The sequence below is a fragment of the Entelurus aequoreus genome, linkage group LG04, assembly GCF_033978785.1.
Source record: "Entelurus aequoreus isolate RoL-2023_Sb linkage group LG04, RoL_Eaeq_v1.1, whole genome shotgun sequence".
NCBI lineage: Eukaryota > Metazoa > Chordata > Actinopteri > Syngnathiformes > Syngnathidae > Entelurus > Entelurus aequoreus.
Window position 1 is genome coordinate 90,199,864 of NC_084734.1, and position 13,392 is coordinate 90,213,255.

Genomic DNA, 13,392 nt, shown 5'->3' on the forward strand with positions numbered 1-13,392 from the left:
TATGCGGAGTAAAACTATGTTTGTGTGTGTCTGTATGCGGAGTAAAACTATGTTTGTGTGTGTCTGTATGCGGAGTAAAACTATGTTTTTGTGTGTCTGTATGCGGAGTAAAACTATGTTTGTGTGTGTCTGTATGCGGAGTAAAACTATGTTTGTGTGTGTCTGTATGCGGGGTAAAAACTATGTTTGTGTGTGTCTGTATGCGGAGTAAAACTATGTTTTTGTGTGTCTGTATGCGGAGTAAAACTATGTTTGTGTGTGTCTGTATGCGGAGTAAAACTATGTTTTGTGTGTGTCTGTATGCGGAGTAAAACTATGTTTGTGTGTGTCTGTATGCGGAGTAAAACTATGTTTTTGTGTGTCTGTATGCGGAGTAAAACTATGTTTTTGTGTGTCTGTATGCGGAGTAAAACTATGTTTGTGTGTGTCTGTATGCGGGGTAAAACTATGTTTGTGTGTGTCTGTATGCGGAGTAAAACTATGTTTGTGTGTGTCTGTATGCGGAGTAAAACTATGTTTGTGTGTGTCTGTATGCGGAGTAAAACTATGTTTGTGTGTGTCTGTATGCGGAGTAAAACTATGTTTGTGTGTGTCTGTATGCGGAGTAAAACTATGTTTGTGTGTGTCTGTATGCGGAGTAAAACTATGTTTTTGTGTGTCTGTATGCGGAGTAAAACTATGTTTGTGTGTGTCTGTATGCGGAGTAAAACTGTTTTTGTGTGTCTGTATGCGGAGTAAAACTATGTTTGTGTGTCTGTATGCGGAGTAAAACTATGTTTGTGTGTGTCTGTATGCGGAGTAAAACTATGTTTGTGTGTGTCTGTATGCGGAGTAAAACTATGTTTGTGTGTGTCTGTATGCGGAGTAAAACTATGTTTTGTGTGTCTGTATGCGGAGTAAAACTATGTTTGTGTGTGTCTGTATGCGGAGTAAAAACTATGTTTGTGTGTGTCTGTATGCGGAGTAAAACTATGTTTTTGTGTGTCTGTATGCGGAGTAAAACTATGTTTGTGTGTGTCTGTATGCGGAGTAAAACTATGTTTGTGTGTGTCTGTATGCGGAGTAAAACTATGTTTGTGTGTGTCTGTATGCGGAGTAAAACTATGTTTGTGTGTGTCTGTATGCGGAGTAAAACTAGTTTTTGTGTGTCTGTATGCGGAGTAAAACTATGTTTGTGTGTGTCTGTATGCGGAGTAAAACTATGTTTGTGTGTGTCTGTATGCGGAGTAAAACTATGTTTGTGTGTGTCTGTATGCGGAGTAAAACTATGTTTGTGTGTGTCTGTATGCGGAGTAAAACTATGTTTGTGTGTGTCTGTATGCGGAGTAAAACTATGTTTTGTGTGTCTGTATGCGGAGTAAAACTATGTTTGTGTGTGTCTGTATGCGGAGTAAAACTATGTTTGTGTGTGTCTGTATGCGGAGTAAAACTATGTTTTTGTGTGTCTGTATGCGGAGTAAAACTATGTTTTGTGTGTCTGTATGCGGAGTAAAACTATGTTTGTGTGTGTCTGTATGCGGAGTAAAACTATGTTTGTGTGTGTCTGTATGCGGAGTAAAACTATGTTTGTGTGTGTCTGTATGCGGAGTAAAACTATGTTTGTGTGTGTCTGTATGCGGAGTAAAACTATGTTTGTGTGTGTCTGTATGCGGAGTAAAACTATGTTTGTGTGTGTCTGTATGCGGAGTAAAACTATGTTTGTGTGTGTCTGTATGCGGAGTAAAACTATGTTTGTGTGTGTCTGTATGCGGAGTAAAACTATGTTTGTGTGTGTCTGTATGCGGAGTAAAACTATGTTTGTGTGTGTCTGTATGCGGAGTAAAACTATGGTGTGTGTCTGTATGCGGAGTAAAACTATGTTTGTGTGTGTCTGTATGCGGAAGTTAAAAACTATGTTTTTGTGTGTCTGTATGCGGAGTAAAACTATGTTTGTGTGTGTCTGTATGCGGAGTAAAACTATGTTTGTGTGTGTCTGTATGCGGAGTAAAACTATGTTTGTGTGTGTCTGTATGCGGAGTAAAACTATGTTTTGTGTGTCTGTATGCGGAGTAAAACTATGTTTGTGTGTGTCTGTATGCGGAGTAAAACTATGTTTTTGTGTGTCTGTATGCGGAGTAAAACTATGTTTTTGTGTGTCTGTATGCGGAGTAAAACTATGTTTTTGTGTGTCTGTATGCGGAGTAAAACTATGTTTGTGTGTGTCTGTATGCGGAGTAAAACTATGTTTTTGTGTGTCTGTATGCGGAGTAAAACTATGTTTGTGTGTGTCTGTATGCGGAGTAAAACTATGTTTTTGTGTGTCTGTATGCGGAGTAAAACTATGTTTGTGTGTGTCTGTATGCGGAGTAAAACTATGTTTTTGTGTGTCTGTATGCGGAGTAAAACTATGTTTGTGTGTGTCTGTATGCGGAGTAAAACTATGTTTGTGTGTGTCTGTATGCGGAGTAAAACTATGTTTTTGTGTGTCTGTATGCGGAGTAAAACTATGTTTGTGTGTGTCTGTATGCGGAGTAAAACTATGTTTGTGTGTGTCTGTATGCGGAGTAAAACTATGTTTGTGTGTGTCTGTATGCGGAGTAAAACTATGTTTGTGTGTGTCTGTATGCGGAGTAAAACTATGTTTTTGTGTGTCTGTATGCGGAGTAAAACTATGTTTGTGTGTGTCTGTATGCGGAGTAAAACTATGTTTGTGTGTGTCTGTATGCGGAGTAAAACTATGTTTTTGTGTGTCTGTATGCGGAGTAAAACTATGTTTTTGTGTGTCTGTATGCGGAGTAAAACTATGTTTGTGTGTGTCTGTATGCGGAGTAAAACTATGTTTGTGTGTGTCTGTATGCGGAGTAAAACTATGTTTGTGTGTGTCTGTATGCGGAGTAAAACTATGTTTTTGTGTGTCTGTATGCGGAGTAAAACTATGTTTTTGTGTGTCTGTATGCGGAGTAAAACTATGTTTTTGTGTGTCTGTATGCGGAGTAAAACTATGTTTTTGTGTGTCTGTATGCGGAGTAAAACTATGTTTGTGTGTGTCTGTATGCGGAGTAAAACTATGTTTGTGTGTGTCTGTATGCGGAGTAAAACTATGTTTGTGTGTGTCTGTATGCGGAGTAAAACTATGTTTGTGTGTGTCTGTATGCGGAGTAAAACTATGTTTGTGTGTGTCTGTATGCGGAGTAAAACTATGTTTTTGTGTGTCTGTATGCGGAGTAAAACTATGTTTGTGTGTGTCTGTATGCGGAGTAAAACTATGTTTGTGTGTGTCTGTATGCGGAGTAAAACTATGTTTGTGTGTGTCTGTATGCGGAGTAAAACTATGTTTGTGTGTGTCTGTATGCGGAGTAAAACTATGTTTGTGTGTGTCTGTATGCGGAGTAAAACTATGTTTGTGTGTGTCTGTATGCGGAGTAAAACTATGTTTGTGTGTGTCTGTATGCGGAGTAAAACTATGTTTGTGTGTGTCTGTATGCGGAGTAAAACTATGTTTGTGTGTGTCTGTATGCGGAGTAAAACTATGTTTGTGTGTGTCTGTATGCGGAGTAAAACTATGTTTGTGTGTGTCTGTATGCGGAGTAAAACTATGTTTGTGTGTGTCTGTATGCGGAGTAAAACTATGTTTGTGTGTGTCTGTATGCGGAGTAAAACTATGTTTGTGTGTGTCTGTATGCGGAGTAAAACTATGTTTGTGTGTGTCTGTATGCGGAGTAAAACTATGTTTGTGTGTGTCTGTATGCGGAGTAAAACTATGTTTGTGTGTGTCTGTATGCGGAGTAAAACTATGTTTGTGTGTGTCTGTATGCGGAGTAAAACTATGTTTGTGTGTGTCTGTATGCGGAGTAAAACTATGTTTGTGTGTGTCTGTATGCGGAGTAAAACTATGTTTGTGTGTGTCTGTATGCGGAGTAAAACTATGTTTGTGTGTGTCTGTATGCGGAGTAAAACTATGTTTGTGTGTGTCTGTATGCGGAGTAAAACTATGTTTGTGTGTGTCTGTATGCGGAGTAAAACTATGTTTGTGTGTGTCTGTATGCGGAGTAAAACTATGTTTGTGTGTGTCTGTATGCGGAGTAAAACTATGTTTTTGTGTGTCTGTATGCGGAGTAAAACTATGTTTGTGTGTGTCTGTATGCGGAGTAAAACTATGTTTGTGTGTGTCTGTATGCGGAGTAAAACTATGTTTTTGTGTGTCTGTATGCGGAGTAAAACTATGGAACAAAGTGGACTTACAACACAAGCAAACACAAACTATAAATGGATTTAAACTATTATACAAACATGGGGTCTGGTTCAAATATAGAGATGAGGGTCTTTAATTTGACCTGCTGCTTTACTCTGTCTCAAAGTGTTATTAACATGTGCTCAATGTTTACTTACCATTATTGCTATGTTGTCTATTACCATTATTGCTATGTTGTCTATTACCATTATTGCTATGTTGTCTATTACCATTATTGCTATGTTGTCTATTACCATTGTTGCTATGTTGTCTATTACCATTATTGCTATGTTGTCTATTACCATTGTTGGTATATTCATTCTTCCTACATAGTTGATACAAATGATTGTTACAGTGTAATAATGATTGTGTTAATGCCACTATGATACAACATCTGTATTATAATCCTTGAACAAAGTAAGAGTGAAAGTCATGTGAATAATCACTGAATGGAGAACTGGGGGTGGGATTAAATAAATGATCTTCTTCCCACTCCCTTTCAGGCAAAACGGGACAATCATGCATTACATACCGTACATTACCTTTTGCACTATATTAATTCATATTATTATGTGTTGTCAACTTAAATTATTATTATTATTTTTGTATGTCATTGCCTGAAATAAATTTTAAAAAAAATAAAAAATGAAATGAAGTATTTTATTTAATATTGGTTAGCTTCAGAATAACAATGTTATATAAAAAAAAAGAGACTTATTATACTCCAAAAATGTTGGTCTTCAGTGTTTCCCATAAACTGCCAAGATACCTGGGTGGTGGGGGCGTGGTCACCACGACATCATCGAGTAATTTGCATACTGGACTACAATGATATGATTTTCTCTAAAAAGGCTCAAAAAATGTATACTTACTAATTAATAATAACAGTTTTATTTTAAACGTCCATCCATCCATCCATTTTACAATATAATTACAACACTTTATGTACATATTTATATACAGATTTGAACAATAAGTTATTCACTGAAATATATTTATTAATTGTGGTTCTTACAAAAAATATTTCTTATAAAATATAAAAGCTAAAATGTCTCTTAAAGCTCTGCCCCTTTAATTGGTGCATACTAAATCATTTAACTTTAGCCTACTACTACAAGCATATTATTTACCAGCAACATAAAGTGAAACAGAGGCAGAGGTGTCCTGCCACAGTCAGTAACAAATAAACAGAAAACAGTAGTGGTCAAATACAAATAAGGCAACAAGAGAAGTATCCTACACTTCTCTTTTGTAAAGTAAATGTGAACAGCCTATATGGGCATCTACATCAACTATATGATCATCTACATCTACATCTACTATATGATCATCTACATCTACTATATGATCATCTACATCAACTATATGATCATCTACATCTACTATATGATTTGCCTGAGAAGCTGGACAGGACAAAAAAATAAATAAAAATATATATATATATATATATATATATTTTATTTGTGGTGGAAGTAATTATTTCGTGGCGGGCCGCCACAAATAAATGAATGTGTGGGAAACACTGGTCTTACTTAAAAAAATGCACACATTTAGTTGTATTCAGTGTTAAGAAATATTATACGGCTCTCACGGGAATACATTTGAAAATATTTGGCTTTCATGGCTCTCTCGGCCAAAAAGGTTCCCGACCCCTGCCCTAGATGGTGGTCCATTTTGAGGGCACTGCGGCAAACGGTAAGGGCGGTCGAGGCAGTCGTGCCCTAAGTTCACAAAATTCCAACACAAAAAATGTAGTTGCATAAATTCAGTGTCAAAAAAAAGCTGTCGTAATAAAGACAAATTAACCTCCATAAAAACACTAAACCGAATAGGAATCGAGGAATAGCATTAGCTCAGTGATGAACATTTGTTCTGAAGTCACTTCAATTGAGTTATACGGGACTATTATTTTCCGGGCGCTATCTCCCCTGGGCGATGAGGTCATACATATGTTGGTAGAGTCGTGTTTGCTATGTTGGTAGAGTCGTGTTTGCTATGTGGAGGAATGTTGGAATGTGACAAGAAAGCACAGCAGACAATATAGCACACGGCCAGCTGACACATCCTATTCTCTCACAGGGGAGCTACAAAACAATACAAGTGTGTGTGTGTGCGTGTGTGTGTGTGTGTGTGTGTGTGTGTGTGTGTGTGTGTGTGTGTGTGTGTGTGTGTGTGTGTGTGTGTGTGTGTGTGCGTGTGTGTGTGTGTGTGTGTGTGTGTGTGTGTGTGCGTGTGTGTGTGCGTGTGTGTGTGTGTGTGTGTGTGTGTGTGTACCTTGCAAGGGCACATCAGAGCCAGCCTGGGAGGAGCTGCCAGCTGCAGCTTTGGCACTTTTCCTTTCAGCCATAATCTACAGGAAGAGAGACAACAAAAATATAGCGTATAGAAAAATAATAATAGTACTCAGCTGGGATAGGCTCTAGCTTACAAGCGACCCTTGTGAGGATAAGGGGTATAAAAACATGGATGGATGAATAATAAGAAATATATTATTATAGTCCAGACGTGCAAAACAAAACATAAGCAGAGTGAGATGAAGACTTAGACTTCCTTTTATTGTCATTCAAATGTCAACTTTACAGTACAGATAAGAACAACTTTTTGTTGCATTAGCTCATGGTAGTGCAGGATAAAAGAGCATTAAGGTGCAGAGAGAAATAAATAGATTACTGTACAGATAAATATATTGCACTTTTGCATATGTATCCACGTTTATGGATGTATGTTATATTGTCTTTATATTCCAGCCTGTTAATCTATTTTTTGGGGGGGAATTGAGGGGATTATTATGATGCGTTCAAGAGTCTTATGGCCTGAGGGAAGAAGCTGTTACAGAACATGGAGGTTCTGCTACGGAGGCTGCGGAACCTCTTTCTAGAGTCCAGCATTGAAAACGGTTAGGTAACAGAGCCTAAATAAAAAGGACAACATTGTAATCTTTAAAGTGGTTTTATAAAAGTGACGAAATGCCAAATCTTATCCCACTCTGACCCCAAACTGAGATTAGTGGATAAAAACTAATCTAGTTATGAATCCTAATCGAGTTATGAATCAGAGTGTGAAAGCTACTGAACCGGAGCAAATGCTGATTAAAAAAATGTCACATCCCACTTCCTGAGGCTGAGAAAGTGGAGAGGAAGTGACACAGTATGCATTCACAACTTAGCAGACATCACAGAAAGCATTCACAACTTAGCAGACATCACAGTATGCATTCACAACTTAGCAGACATCACAGAAAGCATTCACAACTTAGCAGACATCACAGTATGCATTCACAACTTAGCAGACATCACAGTATGCATTCACAACTTAGCAGACATCACAGTATGCATTCACAACTTAGCAGACATCACAGTATGCATTCACAACTTAGCAGACATCACAGTATGCATTCACAACTTAGCAGACATCACAGTATGCATTCACAACTTAGCAGACATCACAGTATGCATTCACAACTTAGCAGACATCACAGTATGCATTCACAACTTAGCAGACATCACAGTATGCATTCACAACTTAGCAGACATCACAGTATGCATTCACAACTTAGCAGACATCACAGAAAGCATTCACAACTTAGCAGACATCACAGAAAGCATTCACAACTTAGCAGACATCACAGTATGCATTCACAACTTAGCAGACATCACAGTATGCATTCACAACTTAGCAGACATCACAGTATGCATTCACAACTTAGCAGACATCACAGTATGCATTCACAACTTAGCAGACATCACAGTATGCATTCACAACTTAGCAGACATCACAGTATGCATTCACAACTTAGCAGACATCACAGTATGCATTCACAACTTAGCAGACATCACAGTATGTATTCACAACTTAGCAGACATCACAGTATGCATTCACAACTTAGCAGACATCACAGTATGCATTCACAACTTAGCAGACATCACAGTATGCATTCACAACTTAGCAGACATCACAGAAAGCATTCACAACTTAGCAGACATCACAGAAAGCATTCACAACTTAGCAGACATCACAGTATGCATTCACAACTTAGCAGACATCACAGTATGCATTCACAACTTAGCAGACATCACAGAAAGCATTCACAACTTAGCAGACATCACAGTATGCATTCACAACTTAGCAGACATCACAGTATGCATTCACAACTTAGCAGACATCACAGTATGCATTCACAACTTAGCAGACATCACAGTATGCATTCACAACTTAGCAGACATCACAGAAAGCATTCACAACTTAGCAGACATCACAGTATGCATTCACAACTTAGCAGACATCACAGTATGCATTCACAACTTAGCAGACATCACAGAAAGCATTCACAACTTAGCAGACATCACAGTATGCATTCACAACTTAGCAGACATCACAGTATGCATTCACAACTTAGCAGACATCACAGTATGCATTCACAACTTAGCAGACATCACAGTATGCATTCACAACTTAGCAGACATCACAGAAAGCATTCACAACTTAGCAGACATCACAGTATGCATTCACAACTTAGCAGACATCACAGTATGCATTCACAACTTAGCAGACATCACAGTATGCATTCACAACTTAGCAGACATCACAGTATGCATTCACAACTTAGCAGACATCACAGTATGCATTCACAACTTAGCAGACATCACAGTATGCATTCACAACTTAGCAGACATCACAGTATGCATTCACAACTTAGCAGACATCACAGTATGTATTCACAACTTAGCAGACATCACAGTATGCATTCACAACTTAGCAGACATCACAGTATGCATTCACAACTTAGCAGACATCACAGTATGCATTCACAACTTAGCAGACATCACAGTATGCATTCACAACTTAGCAGACATCACAGTATGCATTCACAACTTAGCAGACATCACAGTATGCATTCACAACTTAGCAGACATCACAGAAAGCATTCACAACTTAGCAGACATCACAGAAAGCATTCACAACTTAGCAGACATCACAGTATGCATTCACAACTTAGCAGACATCACAGTATGCATTCACAACTTAGCAGACATCACAGTATGCATTCACAACTTAGCAGACATCACAGTATGCATTCACAACTTAGCAGACATCACAGTATGCATTCACAACTTAGCAGACATCACAGTATGCATTCACAACTTAGCAGACATCACAGTATGCATTCACAACTTAGCAGACATCACAGTATGCATTCACAACTTAGCAGACATCACAGTATGCATTCACAACTTAGCAGACATCACAGTATGTATTCACAACTTAGCAGACATCACAGTATGCATTCACAACTTAGCAGACATCACAGTATGCATTCACAACTTAGCAGACATCACAGTATGCATTCACAACTTAGCAGACATCACAGTATGCATTCACAACTTAGCAGACATCACAGTATGCATTCACAACTTAGCAGACATCACAGTATGCATTCACAACTTAGCAGACATCACAGTATGCATTCACAACTTAGCAGACATCACAGTATGCATTCACAACTTAGCAGACATCACAGTATGCATTCACAACTTAGCAGACATCACAGTATGCATTCACAACTTAGCAGACATCACAGAAAGCATTCACAACTTAGCAGACATCACAGAAAGCATTCACAACTTAGCAGACATCACAGTATGCATTCACAACTTAGCAGACATCACAGTATGCATTCACAACTTAGCAGACATCACAGAAAGCATTCACAACTTAGCAGGCATCACAGTATGCATTCACAACTTAGCAACCGGACCTCACAGAACTATGATAAAACATTAGCGCTCCACCTACGCCAGCCAGCCCTCATCTGCTCATCAACACCCGTGCTCACCTGCGTTCCAGCGATAAACGGCGCGACGAAGGACTTCATCCGTGGGTTTGGCGGCAAGCATCGGCTAGGCGTAGTAAGTAGTCCTTGTTGTGTTGCTGTAAGTATTGTACTTAGCCGCTAATACACAGATCCCACCTACAACGTTCTTCTTTGCAGCCTCCATTGTTCATTAAACAAATTGCAAAAGATTCACCAACACAGATGTCCACAATACTGTGGAATTTTGTCGAAGAAAACAAGAGGTTTTTGTATCGGGTCGATGGGGTCCAACCACTTCCGTGGATTTTGTGACGTCACGCGCATAAATCATATCCAAAGGACTTTTTCAACCGGAAGTGTGGCGGGAAATGTAAAATGTCACTTTATAAGTTAACCCGGCCGTATTGGCATGTGTTGCAATGTTAAGATTTCATCATTGATATATAAACTATCAGACTGCGTGGTCGCTAGTAGTGGCTTTCAGTAGGCCTTTAATAACGTCATCATTCATAATGGTTATTACCGCCATTTTCCATATGTAAACGATGTCGGTTCTCGAGAGAAAGGACGCTTTATGAGTAAAAGAAATTGATAAACATGTCAAAAATAAGTTTGGATGGGACTGGATGGAAAGGGAAATCACTGATACTGTTGGGAAGAAGGAAGTTACGACTTTGTTTGGTGGTTTTATTCGTAAAATTGATCGTCCCGGAAAGGTTTAGTGCACGTGGTGTCATGATAATATTGACTATGGATCACGAGGTTTCAAGGCTTTGGAAGTACATGCGAAACGCCAAAAACATATGAAACAACTTGAAGCAAGGAAAACAAACTTTTCACTAGCTGCTACTTTTGGACAACACTCGTAACTTAGATCTGATATCAGGTAAACATGGTCTACTGGCTTGTACCGATCCAAGTGTTGTATGCAGGGGACCTAAGATTTGGAACCAGCTTAATGAGAGCCTCAAGATGCGGTATCCATTCTCCAACTTCAAAAAGAAACTGAAAACTTAGCTATTAAGCACCTATCTCTAATGCCTCATGTGGGGTTGACTACTGTTGGGTTTTGCATGGTCCAATGAATGTATGTGTATGCGTGCTTTAGTACTATTATCTTATGTTTATCATATAGCGTTGTTGTTGTTTTTTGTTGTTGTTGTAGTGCTTGCTACCATTTTTCATCATTCCATGTATAAACTGTCCTCTGGACCCCCTGTCAAAAGCTATTTCACTTACCAATATCTTTAAATGATATTCACTACTATTGTAATTGTTCTATGGTATTGTGAATAAACTTGAACTTGACTTGATGTCAACCGAAAGTGAGCAAACCTTACAGACTTCATCCTTTGTTTACATGGACAACTGCCGTGGACATGGAGAGGAAAGATCCACCCACTTCAGTTGCAGACAGGGTTGTTAATAATGAGGTAAGCTAAAAAATATTTGCTTGCGAAATACGCATGTTTGTTTTAAATATTAACCAATTATTGCTTTGCGAAATATAAATGGGTTTTTCTGAAAAAAAGCCACGTGAAAATATATTATGAGATTACAGAAATTCAAAGAGTCGCATCATTGATTCCAGTTAACAATTTATTTGAATAATATTTGAACAATTTATTTGAAATAAATGTGCATATAATACTATTTTGTAATATTAAGTTCTTATGTAGTCTGTTGAAACTATTGTCAGTGGTGTAAAAATCTTGAAGGTAAATATTTTCACACTTGTTTCATGCAATATGTCCTCACATTATTATTATTTCCTATTTTCAAATATGAGTAAACAATACTAAACATGTTTAATTATTTTCATAAATTGATATCCTATTTTGGCGAAAAGAATGAAATGTTTACATTTGGTATTTTCTTAAATAAATGTGCAAGGAAAGCTCACGTTAGGGCTCTCGGAGAAAGCTAATGTGAACTGAAGTAATGTGCTAATACTTTAAATAAAGTGTAGATAATAACACTGATCAATGTGACACCTGTGAACACAAGATGTAAATATTAGTGACTAAATACTGTTGGGACTGAAACATATACAGTCATTCATTAGGATCATTGGCTTATGTATGTTCTATTAATGATGTCTTTATGCTAGGTTCACACCAACGGCGCTTTAAAGCGGCATGCAAAGCGGCGTAACAAAGCCTGATTAAAGCGTGAGGGTCCTAATGGATGGTGGGGAAGCTTGTAGTGAAGCGGGACATGCGGCAAGTTCGCCAACATTTTTTAAACGGTTTAAAAAAATGATGCGCTCTGTCAAGAATGGAATAAAGTGCCGAGAGCGTATCAAAGCGTGAAAAAGCAGGACAAAGCTCAGCAAAACTTGACTAAAAGCGTAGGAAAGCTCAGTGACACCCCGACATCACCACTGCAGGGATAAACACCCCGCCATCACCACTGCAGGGATAAACACCCCGACATCACCACTGCAGGGATAAACACCCCGACATCACCACTGCAGGGATAAACACCCCGCCCCACCACTGCAGGGATAAACACCCCGACATCACCACTGCAGGGATAAACACCCCGCCATCACCACTGCAGGGATAAACACCCCGACATCACCACTGCAGGGATAAACACCCCGCCATCACCACTGCAGGGATAAACACCCCGCCATCACCACTGCAGGGATAAACACCCCGTCATCACCACTGCAGGGATAAACACCCCGACATCACCACTGCAGGGATAAACACCCCGACATCACCACTGCAGGGATAAACACCCCGACATCACCACTGCAGGGATAAACACCCCGACATCACCACTGCAGGGATAAACACCCCGCCCCACCACTGCAGGGATAAACACCCCGACATCACCACTGCAGGGATAAACACCCCGCCATCACCACTGCAGGGATAAACACCCCGACATCACCACTGCAGGGATAAACACCCCGCCCCACCACTGCAGGGATAAACACCCCGACATCACCACTGCAGGGATAAACACCCCGCCATCACCACTGCAGGGATAAACACCCCGACATCACCACTGCAGGGATAAACACCCCGCCCCACCACTGCAGGGATAAACACCCCGCCATCACCACTGCAGGGATAAACACCCCGACATCACCACTGCAGGGATAAACACCCCGCCATCACCACTGCAGGGATAAACACCCCGACATCACCACTGCAGGGATAAACACCCCGCCATCACCACTGCAGGGATAAACACCCCGACATCACCACTGCAGGGATAAACACCCCGCCATCACCACTGCAGGGATAAACACCCCGCCATCACCACTGCAGGGATAAACACCCCGACATCACCACTGCAGGGATAAACACCCCGCCATCACCACTGCACCGTGCCATCATCTCCTGTGAAGCGGGAT

At 39.6% G+C, this 13,392-nt stretch overlaps 1 protein-coding gene across 1 annotated transcript in view; it reads right to left on the minus strand.

Annotated features, from left to right (window-relative positions):
* Nucleotides 1-13,392, minus strand: part of LOC133649166 (amyloid beta precursor protein binding family B member 2) — a 190,917-nt gene that overhangs the window by 23,589 nt on the left and 153,936 nt on the right. Inside the window, exon 10 of the mRNA XM_062045998.1 lies at nucleotides 6,485-6,560. Coding sequence (XP_061901982.1) covers nucleotides 6,485-6,560 — 76 coding nt within the window. The remainder of the gene's footprint in view (nucleotides 1-6,484; nucleotides 6,561-13,392) is intronic.